Here is a 14,907-nt window from a genome sequence, read left to right on the forward strand (position 1 = left end):
AGAGTGCAAAAAAGTAAAAAAGAAAAACAAAACGAGAGAAAGAAGAAATCATGGAGAATCAAGAAAGCAAAGGGAAAACCGAAACATTTTTGCAGATTCGACGTCTACTATTCATTTTTTCCACTTTTATTGCGTCATATTCGGAAGGCTGGAGTCTTCTATGTTGTTAACCTTGAACGTTGTATGTGTTTAAGGTGAGTTTCCTTGTCTTTATATATGTATTTTTATTTCTCCCAAGGAACAGAACCACAGCGTGGCTTTAGATCCCCACACGTCGCTCTTGTAGAGAAATTGACCTTCGTTTGTTTTTTATTTATCTCGAAAATTAATCATCAAGAATCTTCTTGCAGGAAGTTAGTCTGTGCAGATCCACGAGTTCTTTTGCAAAAAGTGAGACAGGTCCAACGCAGGAAGTGCCTCGAAATTGATCACTCGATTCGCTACCAGAAGAGATAGTCAAGATCATCAGGTAAGTTGTCGTTTCTGTCTTAATAGTGGTAACATTGAAAGGGTAACTGTCCATACAGTACACCCTGGCTCGGTGGTCGAAGGCGGCCAACTTTCGACTCAGTCACAGAAGTTTGGGCGTTCTTGGTGGGTGTTCTTTCGTCCTCATCGTCGCGATTATCCGAAAATGGAATAAATGCGACGTGAAATAAGTACAAATACATGTACGATACCATCGAGTATGCGCGGCGTTGCTCCAGAGATTCGCGGGACAGAGTATAGTGTGCTGGACTGTGTGTAGGAGGGATGGTCCCAGATCCAAGTGGATTCGAATAACTGGTTGATTGATTGCTTTACGTCGCTTTTCTGGCCCTTTTGGCAAGTCGCGACGACGTACATGGATGAAGATAAGATTAGATATGTGGAATGACAAGTATTTGGTTAAAGGATCCAAGATACAGTATTCGGATTTGGATAGATTGCATAATCAACAGCAGCAGCGTAATTTGGGGCACACTTCTGGGAGGGCGTGGTGGGGAACGTGAACCTCAGGTTCCAGAAATTTGAAAAATTATCCCAAACATTTAAAATTTAATAAATCTTACCCTCGCCATGTTGCACCCATGGTCAACAATGGCGGTCAGTCGGTGCTTTCACGACCTTAATTTCTGAATTTGATTCGGTCGCGACGACCTAATGGCTGGATCAAAGAGAAATTGAAATCCGCGGGTGTGAATACTCAGTATCCGCGCATGAGTATTTTGCGCAAAGTTGAGTTCAGTGGAGTACTCAGGAGTTTTATTTTGGTGGTGCTGGTGGGAAGGGGGTAAGAATTATTGCAGCATTAATAATTTGTGTTTTACTGGTTTTCATGCTATTGCATTCCTAGTTGTATAGTTAGGTGCATAGATATTACTAGAAAAAGTGATATTTAATTTTCTCATACATTCTACATGTTTTTAAGGTTGATTGACTGAGTTGGTCTTTTAAGTCCACTTTATGCACAGTAAGGCTAATCGGAACTGGACCTATAGTTTTAAGTGGGATCTGAATCACTTTGTGCCTCCACCGGGAATCGAACCCTGGATCCCTTGATTACAAGGCTACGATGCTACCACTGCGCTATAAGGGAAGACCTACATGTTTGTAAGGAACGGCATTGTACTGACCTACAGCAGAGATAACTGTCTCGATGGCGTTTTGATTAAATTGTTTAACCTTACAATCTGTAAACAGCATAGACGTCCGCAGGATTTTTTCCAGGGAAGGGCAAGCAAGGTAATTTTTTACCAGGGGGGCAAAGGACACATATTTTCCTCCAAAATAGTGATGCCCTCTGAAAAAACACTATTTCAGTCTGAAATTATCATGTTTCTTCAACGAATTTATAATAATTAACATAAATTACCGTGATTGAAATGAAACTATGTGTGAAATGTATAATTTTTAGGTACACATTAATTTTCCAGGGTGGGGCCGTGTCCCCGCCTTGCCCCCCTTCCGGACGCCCATGGTAAACAGGTGAACGAAAATGTCTGGTCCTATTCTCCTCAGGACATGCATAAAATATTCCTTACTCTGGAATATTTGCAATTAAATTGTGATAACCCTTCTTTTTCGGATGGCGGAAATTTCCGTGGAGTTAAAACACGATAATGTTTCCCTTGTATGCAACACTGATTAAATTTATTACCATTAGGTTAACCACAACAGGAGGGAAGCGCGACGGACGGATACAAACAAGAAATGGGTAGGAAAAGTTCGTTGCTTAGTTGAAGGTACCATACCAGCAAAGACAAAGGCCAAAAAATACACTTGTGTTGATCCTGTGATAAGCCCAAACCAATTTAAATTTTATGTGTCATTATTCCAATCCGCTCTTCTACCTTTCTAATCCATGCGAAACTCATAGTTCCACAGAATGTTTTTAGTGTGTCTCTACTACACGCCGTATAAACGCAATTCCTCCTTGTTTTTCGCTCGAAATTGATTCCAGGAAAGCAACTGGGGGTGTCTCCCATACTTATTTATAATCGCCGTTCAAGTCTGCGCTTTTCGTGGTAAGATACGATCGTGGGATTTTCCAAGACGGTTCCGGAAACCTTCAACTGGCCTCTGATCAGGAACTAGGCCGCCCGTGAATGGTTAGATTAGAGTTGCTGTTCTAAGATCACTTTGTGCACAGATAGGCTAACCGGGGCCGGACCTACAGTTTACAGTGGGACCCGAATCACTTGTGCCTCCACAGGGTATCGAATCTGGGATCTCTGGATCTCAAGACGACGACGTTACCACTACGCCATCGTGAAGCCCAGGTAGTGAATACTATTCACTAATATGTTAGGATGTAATTGCAGATATTTATTCCCTCTCTCCGCTGTAAGATCGAACACGAAGTCAATGGAAATAGATGCACGTGACATCTCGGAAATCCTATTGCTTTGATCTGCCCAATCGCTTTATCCCCTTCTTTCAGACCCAGTGTAGTTAGAGATAGGCTAATCGGGTCTGGGCCTACAGTTTAAAGAGCAAAGTTCCACCACCAGGAATCCTTTGACCACAAGTCGTTAGCGTTACTACTACGTCATCTGTCGCCTAGGTGTGCGAACCGAGCCCATGATATCGGCAGTGAAGGCTTCGGGTTCGAATCCCGATCAGGGAACCAGGGTTTATTTGTGCTCGTCCCTTTAACAATTCCATCACATTGCTTGATCCTCAACGTTGCGATCAACCTAAAGAGGGACGTCAATTGACCGAGAAATGCTGATTCTAGATTTTTTTTGTAAAAAAAAAAAGTTAGGATTACGCGAAGGAAAATACCTTGTTGTTGCAACACTGCATCGAGGTACAATTGGCCGAAAGACTGTCAAGTTCTTCCGCATAGAACAGCAATGCTCACCAGTCGAGCGTGAAGTTTTTGCAGTGGTTGGAGAGGGAAAGGACGGCCTTGGACTTGATCATGACTGCAAACAGAAGAAAACGAACACGACGGAAGAAGGATTGCCCAAGCAGCATGCGACAACCTCCATAACGGAAGACTTTTTCTCGCGTAACACCCAGTGCAAGGATAATCGCCGACCTCTTACGGAACAGTGCTTGGTGAGCAATTACGGTCTGTAAGAAGCCATAACACGGCGGATAAAATTATACGTGCAAATTACACTTCTATTCCGAGAAGAGGAGGAAGGTATTTCAAAATTCTGTAAGAAAGACATTCCTTACAACTTTGTCCCGGGAATCTCTGGAGCAAGCGAACGAAAACAATTCTCTGCGCAAGTATACTCTATCCCCGGAATTTGTGGAACAGGGCCGCGGATAGCGGCAGAGGAGGAGGTAAAATCGAGTTGGCAGAGCGAAGCAGTACACGCTGCTGCGAGGGCTGTAACAGCAGTCGCTTCCCCTCCTCCATGCAATCCCGTTCCCTCTCACGTGTTCGTTGGTGGAGCCGTCTTGCGTCACTACTTGCGCAGATACATGTTTTCGTTCGCTTGCTAAAGAGATACTCGGAACAGAGTATAGTGACTCTGTAGAAGCAGGTAGGAATTACAGTATTTGCTTATGCAAAGGGTCATTCGGATCGCGTATTGAAACCGGATCATCTTGACCAAGGCTTTTTCTACTTCTTCTAAGGTGAATCCTTGCGTGGTATAGGCAAGGCAAAGATAAAGACAGACAAATTTTCCATCGCTATTTTCATTCCTTTTATTTTATATTTTGATTCAAGAAATAACATTCTGTTAGTAGTAGTAGATGCTATACAATTCGTATTTCAATAATAATTATAATTTTGTGGAAAATAGACTGAATTAAAATGGGAGTGGACAATTCGCCTACTACAAAAATCCCAGGAAAAGATTTTTGTAGAATACTGAGGAGGATGGATGTAAGAATCAGAGCAGAATATAGAAGAGTGTAGTATAATATTCTGAGAGGGACTAAGACACTGTAATGACTGTAGCACGTGCCTCCCCAATGGCGTACAGGGTAGGGCATGCCCCCCATGGAACCATGAATTATTTAAATGTGAACCTATAAGAAGTCACGAAAATAACATCTACGAGTTTTCAAATTTGTAAAAAATTCAATTTTGTCCTTACGTAAATGAATGTGTTTGTTGTGTAGAGAGGCAGGCTCCTGAAGTCTGCATTCTGCATTATTGGATAGTTTTAGCTCTAAAACCATTGATGCAGGCTACCAGCAGTGGGGGCGATTAGTGGGGGCAAATGCCGTTCGCTATGGCCTCTTAATGCTAAGGCTTGTTTACCAAGACCAGGTGGAGGCACATAGTGGTTCGAATCCCACTTTAAACTGTACGTCCGTCGCGATTAGCCTATCTGTGAATAAATGTGTACCTAAAACAAAAACTCAAACTCAAACGTTTCTGCTAAGAGAAAGTAAATTGTCTTTGCCCCAATTTTTGGCACCCAATGGCTACCAGATAAAAACTTTTTTTTCTTAACTCACATTTTGCGTGGATGTTCAATGGTGCTGGTACGTACAAAAATTAAAGGAAATTTAATTTCACACACACACAGAGATATACTACATATACATATACACATTTGAGGGTCTGGCCCCTCCTTCAAAATATTCCTGGGTACGGGCTTGGCATAGTGGTAACGTCGTCACCTTGTAATTAAGAGGTTTCGGGCTCGATACCCGATGAAGCAGGCACATAATAGTTCGGATCCCATTTCAAACTGTAGGACCAATACCAGATTACCCAATCTGTGTATGAAGTATACTTCACAAATTTGAAAGGCCTGTAGCAGCCAAGGAGTAAGTAAATGCAATTAATTACTTTCACTTTCATTGCAGGAATTAAAGGATGTTACTGCATCATCTAGCAGAGCCATTGTTACTAGTAACTGTCTGGTTAACCTGCATCAGTTCCTTCGCTCTGTCGACCTCCGGAAGGAACCAAACGCAAATAAGGAGACAGATACAAGATCTCGAGGTGAGTGAGCCTATATTATCCAATCTGGCAAGATTAACATGTACCGTATACCGTAGTATGCACTTTTGCACTAATGCAGTTTGGAATGACCTTGCTATAGTGACAGAATTCCAGTAAATGCTGGTTAGCTACCAACGTGTTTTTCAATCTGAAAGACGATATTTCCATTATCTCTTATTTACATATTGTGTATTGTTACTAAGGAATGTGAATTGATGTTATTTTACTGATTGAAAGTTATTTAACTATTTATTATGTACTTGGTTCCTTGCAATAACTAATTGTTACTATGAAGGAATGTTTCAAAATAAGATTAATGTTTATAATGTGACATTTCTCCACGCAAGATTCCTGCACAGGTGCCATTCGAACAACCAATAGAATTTATCAGAATCCATGTGTATTTGCTGATATTGACTTCGTTCATGCAGTGGACAGAAAATAGTGAACATAGAGTTTTATATTATTTTTATTATTTATTCTACTGTTGTTATTGACATCGACGGCACCTGTCGATTAAAATGGAGCGTTATTTTACGCGGATTTAATATCCGATAACCATTCTAAATCCCCACTGATTCGCTTCCAGATCGATCTGACCAGATACAGCGACATCCCAAATGACAGTCATGAGCAGATCAAGCTCCCGAGGTCCATCAGCTTCCCGTGCAGGGTGGAGCAGCCGGCGAGGACTGCAACAAGCGTCCACCGATTGACTCCCGGCGACATCAAGGTCATTGGAGCCTTGGGAGACAGCCTCACCGCCGCGAAGGGGTCCAGGGGAGTCCGAATTCTGGACCTACTGACGGAAAACAGAGGGGTGTCTTGGACCGCAGGTATTATATTGAAAGACTTCATATAATTTCTTGATGTTCCTTATGTTATAATGCCCGTTGGTTTACTTCATACTGATTGGTGCATACTGAGTTCCTTCACGCAGGGGCGTGCCCAAGATGGAGGACCTGGGTGGGCCCTTCAGTACTTACCATTCAATATTTTCAACGCAGCAGCTGCAACAACAAAAGAAGAAAAAAAAAACCATCTAAGATCTAGAATCTTTAATATTCCAAGGAAAATCTAGATTATCTGGGGAAATAAGGAAATAAAAAGTTTAGAAATACCATAAACAATTTTGATTTGATATTCTGATGGAAAAATATAATAGTCTAGATGTATTAATATTTATCGCATTCAGCGCATTTTTGCAAGCTGTTAAATTAAATGGAGGTATTCTAGAGTCCTCGAAGTTAACGTTTGTAGTCCACTTTATTCACAGATAGGCTAATCGGGACTTGACTTACAGTTGAAAGTTGGATCCGAACTACTGTGTGCCTCCACATGATATCGAACCTGGGACCCCTACATTATAAGGCGACAGTGTTACTCCAACGCCACTAGGGAGGCTTTGACCCTATGGTTTGTTGCATTTATCAGTTGCATGAATTAATTGCAATAGTTCTCTGTTTGGCATTACGTAATAAAGAAACATCAGCACCATGGAGTGAAGCTAGTTTTCACTACAATAAGAGCCGTCACTGTGTCAGAACTAGAGTGCAACCACAACAACAACCGGCCGGGGGGACCACCTTTAAGGCAGTCACCTGCTGTTACCGCCTTGACCTAAGAAGAAACTTACGGTCAAACAGCCAATCAGGCCTACCGCTGCCCCCCTGGTTGGGCGAAAGGGGCAACCTTTGAATTCCTCCTCCCCGAAGCAGCCAGCAGGAAAACTGGAATTTGTCAAAATAGCCGTTCTGTGCTGTGAATGGGGGGCGGGAAGATAGCCTGGCTGAGGTGTAACATTAATTTTTCGCAGGCGTCGCCTTGTAATCAACGCACACAATGCTTTGGAGAAGAATATGAAAACTAAACCTGTTTCCTGTATTTTATACTATTTTTTTCCTTAACGCTGATTCTACTTTGGTTATTCTGTTCGAATACAAACTAATTGAACTTTACTTGTCATTAAAAATAAAAGTAAGAAGCTTTCCGCTTTATTGTAACTTGAAATGAACAATGCAAATTTCCAATGGGGTCGACGGAGCGGTTAGACCATATCTCCCGATGCCCATAGCCTTTAATGCTTTAGAAACTGTCATGGTCATTTTGATGATGGTAGGGTGGCTTCGGAACTGAAGGTCGGACCACAATTTTTCCAGTTTACTTTTTACATTGTGTGGTGGTAATCGTAGTTGAAATGGTTTATGTTGACAAATAAAAAAGTTTGTAAAATAAGAATTTTCATCATTTATGCATATTGGCATTGAGAAAGTTTACGGTAACACACCTTGCATGAACGAAATAGTGGTTGTGGTCTAATGATTTCCACTAAACGAAAATAATAATAATAATTATAATCTCGACCATCGAGTTACATTTTCGAATACCTCTCTCATCAGAGATTTGCAACCTGGGTGTATTTCTCCAGGGGGCGAAGGCAGTTGGAGGACCTCGCTGACGATTCCCAACATCCTGAAGAACTTCAACCCGGACCTTGTGGGTTACGCGACAGGTGATGGCAAGCACTACGACTCGACGGCAGAGTACAATATGGCGGTCACTGCGTGCGTGGACAACGACCTCATGGCTCAAGCGAAGAAGCTGGTGGCTCGGATGAGGAGGGACAGGCGTATTGACTACAAGAAGGACTGGAAGGTAACTAATTAACTCTGTAGAATTCTTAAACCCGAAGGTTTATGGCTGTAGCAACACAAGCCTAGCCTTCCATCTGTCCCTATCCATCTGTCAATTCCTTTTGGTTCATCTCAACGTTATCCCTCCATCTTCGTCTTGTCCTTCTTGCAGGTCACTTACCATCAGGTTTCCCAACGAAGAATCCTGTAAACTCTTCTTTCCTCTCCCATTCCTGCCACGTGGCCTGCCCACCTAAGTCATCTTGATTTAATTATTCCAATAATATCTGGTCATGAATACAACTGTGCAGTTCTAAATTATGCAATCTTCTCCACTCATCGGTCTCCTCATCACTCTTAGGTCCAAATATTGTCCAAAGGCTGGTAAACCTTCTTTGAATCATATTTTGCTAAGTGGAAAACAGAAAATTTAACGTACTGAAATGGTGCGAAATCCTGTGGTGTCAGGAAGTATTTCTCCCACCAAAAATCTTTCCTAACCCCCCACCCCGCACCAAAAGTTTCCTGGTGGTTGTGATAACAACAAAGATGACTTTTGAGTTTTGCTTCAAATATGCTTTACGAAGGACAATATCGAAAACACACACAAAGAAAGAAAGATGATATATGTATGTCCCTGTGTGTGCTTGTGAGTGTTGCATGCCCTCTCTCTCTCTGCTCCCCTCTTTCAAGAGACCATTAACAGATCTACACCAACAGCAGTGTGCCAATTAACGAGGGAGCTGCGGATGCCGGATGCCCCTACAAAACATTTTATCCCCAGCAAAATAAAATTAATTTTATCCCTGTCAGCCATGTTTTTATCCGGCTCAGAAAAATGGAATTGAAAGCATACAGTGTAGCTACCATTCCTTAACTATGTATCAAACAAAACTGAAAAATGATTCGTGTCCATTGATGGTCCAGTCACTAAAGATTTCCATCCCGAGAAGTAAGCAGCCTTGTGGATTAAATAAGGATACCATTCTTCAACTGACCAACATAACCAAACATGTAGTTTTTTTCTTAAATGTAAATATGCTGTTTTTAAGTTGCGTGTAAATTTTAATCGTAAGATTTAATAACCTAGATTAGAACCAACGTTCTTAGGTAACCGCAAGGTAATAGTTTACTTTACTTACTGGTAACATATATGCAAATTTGCATAAAAAAAGAAACTACTTACCAAAATGAAATTACAGAAACGCCACTTTGAGGGGAACCACCCTTCCCCGAAAGAAAGAAGCTTAATTCTCACAGGGACCAATAGTGTAAGTCAAGGGTTGGATAAAAAGTAATGGCAACACTGGTATAATTGGTACTTGACTGTATTGGCAGAGGAGCACGTGTTACATTCCTTCAAAGCAATCGCCCCTCGTCTCTACGACCTTCTGCCACACGTATGGAAGGCGTCGTACACCGTCAGCGCGTCCATCTCTGTCGATGTCCCGCAGTGACCGCCCTATAGCACGTATGATGGCTTCGCGCGTGTCGTAGTGCTTCCCGCCCAGTGGTTCGTTCATTTTGACAAAACGGTCGTAATCACACGGTCTCATACCGGGGAATACGGCGGATGTTCCAGTACCTCCCACTACCAGTTATGCAGGAGCGCCGTCACATTGTTCGCAGTGTGACACCTTGCATTGTCAAGCAGGATGATGGGACACCGTGCCGTCGCTTCCTTCTTAATGCGAGACGACGGTGGTGTTGGAAGAAGGTGCAGAAGTAGGCTGCGTTGACCGTCTGCCTGAGGGACGTTGTTCTTCTTGCCTAAACATATTGTTAGGGCGCATGCACTCTCGTCCTCTGCTTCAGATCACTGCTGTTTTTGACTGAATAACATACAATCGCTCCCACTCACTATACTTCCTCGTCTGACATTTCTTTATCAGCCACGAAACGCTTGTGGCCGCTGTGAATCACCCCTTTCACGGGACAGCAGTGTTGCCATTACTTTTTATCCAACCCTTGTAGATGGCCATAGATTTTAAATGTCCTACCAAACGAAGAATTGTCAAGAAATAATTCATGAAAGAGGTTAAATGAGGTCGTTGAAGGTGAAACACGAATGCACGTTTCATTTTGCACAGGTAGTGAAAAAATTGATCTTACTGCGTTGTTCAATTAATACACAATTCCACTGCAGATGCTGACCATCCTGATCGGCCACAATGACATCTGTTCCTACAAGTGCTTCAACGAGGAGAACCACTCAGCCCAGCGCCACAAGACGAGGATCATGGAGACCTTGGATTACCTCCAAGCGAACCTCCCTAGGACGTTCGTCAACTTACTTCCTGTCATGAGTAAGTCCTTAGTCTAAAAGAACATTACTTACTAAGCCAATGGATAGTTCCCATCTATAAGGGTTTCTTGTATGCTCTATCCCGGCTATCTCTGGATAACGCCAGTAATGACGAGAGACGGTTCCACCAATGAACATGTGAGAGGGAATGGAATTGCGTGGAGGGGGAAAGCAACTCCAGTTAACCGCCTTCGAGCAGCGTGAACTGCTTCGCTCTGCCCTTTCGATTTCCTCCCCCCACTTCTCTGCCGCTATGCGCGGCTTTTCTCTACATTTTCCGGGGATAGAGTATACAAAGTCAATGCATAGTTCTTATCTACAAATAATAGAAATGGATATAGCAATTGGTTTAAATATTGAGGAACACTTAATCCGCACATAAAAAAATCTCCTACTAATTTAATTTTTTTCTTAATTTCCATTTAGCAATGTCTCTGGCCGACTTCTGTAGAGGAGTGGTTAGCACAACGCGCTAGGACGCCAGGTATTCAGGGTTCAAATTACGGCATGGACATGGGTGTTCCTTGTCAGTGTGTCTATCAATTTCATCATCTCATCCCACATCCTGCAATGGTTTTAATATATACATATGTATGTACGTACATACCCCCCCACACATGAGCGTGCTCTAATCCAAATGGTGTCTGACTGTCACGCCGAAGACACAGGTTCGATTCTCGAGGTGGGAATTTTTCTGTATGGAGTGGCTCTGGGACTCAACCAGCCTCTGAATGGGTCCCTTGGGGGGTGTAAAAACATCTGGAACATGGTGCTGATTAAATCACTTCCATAAGTGCCTGAGAATGTGAATGTGTTTGGCCATACCTTCACATCCCCCCCATACGTACCTTCGGGCGGCATGTTGTAATGTGCAGGGGGTAGCTTTACTTTTGTATGCATGCGTGCGTGTGTATATATAGCTACATATAATGCTGTGCATTTGTTTCAGATCTGACAGCGCATACAGCAGCGCATACTTCAATTCACTGCATGCTGTTCCAACGAATTTTCTGCGCTTGCTCGTTCATGGATCCTGTAGGAATGGCCTCAGCTATGGAGGAATACAACAAAGCAGAAATAGAACTGGTAAGTTCTATTTCAATTTAGTGGCACTGCAAGCCATTAGTGCAAATATATCATACTTCTTTTATGTGAGTGGGTCCGAGTACTTGTCCTCTTTCAGGTATGAAATACCAATGGAACAGACTGTTTCTACAACTACATTTAAATTTGTCATAGTTTTTATTTCTGTATGGAATTAATTGCATAGCTAATGAAAAACATTTCTCTCGATAGTTGTAAAAGAAGTACTTCAATTGAATTCTATTTGAATTTTGATTGTCCGACCTCCGTGGCCTATACTCTGTCCCAGCTAACTATGGAGCAGGCAAACGCAAACAAGTCTTTCCCAAGTAGTGACGCGAGACGGCTCCACCAATGAACACGTAAGAGAAACAGAATTGCGTGGAGTGCAGGAAAGCGACTGCAGTTACCAGCCTTCCCAGCAGCGTGTACTGCTTCGCTCTGCCCACTCGATTTCCTTCGCTTCTATGGCGCTATGCGCGGCCTTGCTGCACAGTCTCATTCTTAATGTACCTACATGCCCATGCGAAGGTACAATCAATGGCTTCTATTTTTAGGTGAACAGCGGTCGTTACGACAAAAAGGAGGACTTCACCGTGGTGTTCCAGCCCTTCGCTGCCTTCGACAGCCTCAGGATGAAGATCGACGTGTCTGGAAGGGAGATGCCCGACACCTCCTTCCTGGCTCCCGACTGCTTCCACATCAGCCAGAAGACGCTGGCTGAAGGTAACCTTTCTTGTTGCATTCGATGTCCCATAGATACTAAGGCATGGATTTTTAATATGCATAAACTTTACAAATATTCATATATTTAAGCCCTAAAAATTATCAGAATTTGAATAAAAGAAATGAATACTTTAACCTAAAAATGTTGATAGAATTACAAAGTAAACATTTTAGGAAATGATTAAAATTCCCTTTGCATCGGATTTCTATGATTTTAGAAACATGCATGCATTTATGTCCTAAATATTACCAAAATATGTTTATTACAAGCAACCTTTTCGCTTTCTCACTCAAAGCTATTTGCCAATAAGTTTTTTGTAAATCCAGACTAACAAATACGGCATTTCCTATAACGTTCTGCAAAATATCCTATATATTATACCAATTCATAGCTCTCGTTCTGCTGTAGAAAATGAGGCTATAGGTTTCTATGTAGCTGCTCAAGTAGAGTGAAAAATCATTTATTTTTCTGTCCATTTTTTTAACAAAGCATGAAAGAAAGGGAAGGAAAATCTGCTGAGGCATCAAAGAGGGAGTAAAAAAGGGATAAATGTGCTAATCTCACAAAAAGTGCAACAAAGTGTGTTCATTTTACTTGATTTCATGTCCTAAAATACATCTCAAACGATCGGTATGAAAACAGCTATGTTTCTGGAAAGGTTCTGCACCTATTATTATTAAGAAACTATGGCACAGAAAGACATAGAATTAAGCATACATACATAATGTGCATAATGTTTTGTAAAGAATATGATTTATTTGCAGGTATTGATTTTTTTAATATATTCTACAATATTAATGTTGAAATCAAGTTCATGACTTTTGTTTGCATTTCTATTGTACAGTCATGGACACTGCTGGGTTGTAATGAATACATGGACTTTATATGGAATCAGTACAACCCAGCAGTGTCCGTGACTGTACATGCTGCTCATCCTGAATAGTGGTGACTGTTTATACTTTTCAGTTTTTGGGATGGTTTACAGTACTTCTTAAATTGCATATTCTAGCATTGAAAGATGGCCTATGTGACGGAGAAACTACTTATTGTCTAATATAGCTATATACACACACGGGTTACAGTTTTACACATGAATATATGTTGTGCCAATTATCTTCTGCCAATAAGAGTAGTAAATACAAACTCTTGTAATAAGGCAGCACAAGATATTCCGTTTAATTGCAATGGATTAGCTTTAAAGGTTCCTCTATTCCTCAATATTTATGGCAACAAATACATCATAAGAGATAAGATTACGTCTTAGATTATACGAGTGCCTAGAATTAGACGTCAACATTTACGAAGAAAACTTTGAATTGTATACCTTCAGCTCGTATACCTTGTGTAGGAAAATACAACAGGCAAAAGAAAAGAAAAATATTTATTGCATTTTTCTTCCTTTCAGCTGCCAATCTTCAGTGGAACAACATGCTCGAACCGGAAGGGAATAAAAGCATAGGTTGGAAACCCTTATTCGAGAGATTTCGTTGCCCTTGGGATAATGCTCCTTACTTTTTCACCAGAAAGAACTCCGCCAGTTACTTTGAACTGGGGCATCAGTGAGGGATTCCTAAAGCATTTTACATGAAAATAAAATCTTATGAGAATGTGATGCCTTACTCGTCATCGGATTTCTGCTAAACTATGACCCGTGTTCAAGTCACGGAAGAGCGTCCATTTTCACCTAGGTTTTTTCATATTACATCCAATTATGTCAGTGTTGTCACATGAAGGGAAACTTTCGTCGGCACAAGAAAATTCATACAGAGTTTTAGGTGAAAAAGAGAAAAGAGAAATTTCATGAAAAATATCAAAATTGGAGGGAAATTTAAGGATGTGCTGCTCACATGTGAAATTTACGCTCAATATAGTGTGAATTACATTTTTCTTTCTTTTCTTGCATAATTTATTCCCTCCAAAAGGACCATAATTATTTTTTTTGTTTTCCAAGAGAACTATCTTCCTATTCTTAACTATATGCATGGAACTTGTCATGTTTTGTATATTTTATGACCAGGAGTACAATTTTCTGTGAATAATAATTTTCAACCATCAAACTTAATATTTTTATTAATTAACAATTTCCTCAACAGAAGTAGAAATTCTACTACTTCTTATTCTTCTGCTACTAATAATAATTGATAACGTTTCATGATCGTGATTTCAAATTGACTAAGTTGAAGTGAAAATTTAGATAATAGAGAAATGTTTTGCACTCCTAAAAAGAGAAATTGTGTTTTCTGATTATAGCAAAACTGATTTTTTATGCTTCCAAATGGGGTGGAACAGATTCTGTTCATGTTTGTTGTTATAGGATGGCGATGTTGCCACAATATTTAATTTTCAGTGATGGAAGCATATTACTTGACTGCTACAAACTTGTACAAAGTTATTTTTTGCATTAAATAAAAACATACAAATGTAAAAGAAACATCCATGCATTTACTATCATTTTAAAATTAATTACACCTAGATACATACTTCGAGAGTAGGCTATGCCTGAATACCATTCAGATTTAAGTTTGATATGAAACGATACTGTAACACATTTAATACAAAAAGAAAATACTTCTGTGCAAATAAAGGTGAGAAGTCTGAATTTTGTCTAGTCAATGACTAGTGGGCAATCCTCCATTCTGCTGCAGTTCTAACAAAATCTCTTTATTTATTTCAAAGACCACTTCAATTATTTAAGTCCAACCCTCATTTGATCATTTCTCGTATTAGAGCTCAACTGATTTTCTATGTTAGCAAT

The 14,907-nt window shown here is 40.8% G+C and overlaps 1 protein-coding gene across 2 annotated transcripts; it reads left to right on the forward strand.

The window, feature by feature from the left end:
• The first annotated feature begins 259 nt into the window (after positions 1 to 259).
• On the forward strand, positions 260 to 14,164 carry LOC145995250 (phospholipase B1, membrane-associated-like). 2 transcript variants are annotated; one of them, XM_083131818.1, is made up of 8 exons: positions 260 to 469; positions 5,266 to 5,404; positions 5,994 to 6,240; positions 7,833 to 8,059; positions 10,184 to 10,343; positions 11,292 to 11,428; positions 11,983 to 12,151; positions 13,558 to 14,164. In XM_083131818.1, the coding sequence occupies exons 2-8, from the start codon at positions 5,276 to 5,278 to the stop codon at positions 13,713 to 13,715; spliced, it is 1,227 nt and encodes a 408-aa protein (XP_082987944.1). In that variant the 5' UTR covers positions 260 to 469; positions 5,266 to 5,275; the 3' UTR covers positions 13,716 to 14,164. The 2 variants fall into 2 exon arrangements, with proteins under 2 accessions (XP_082987944.1, XP_082987945.1); XM_083131819.1 differs by lacking the exon at positions 260 to 469 and adding an exon at positions 3,609 to 3,649.
• The last annotated feature ends 743 nt before the right edge of the window (positions 14,165 to 14,907 follow it).

Source organism: Lepisma saccharinum, chromosome 11 (assembly GCF_977018435.1).
Source record: "Lepisma saccharinum chromosome 11, izLepSacc3.1, whole genome shotgun sequence".
Lineage (NCBI taxonomy): Eukaryota > Metazoa > Arthropoda > Insecta > Zygentoma > Lepismatidae > Lepisma > Lepisma saccharinum.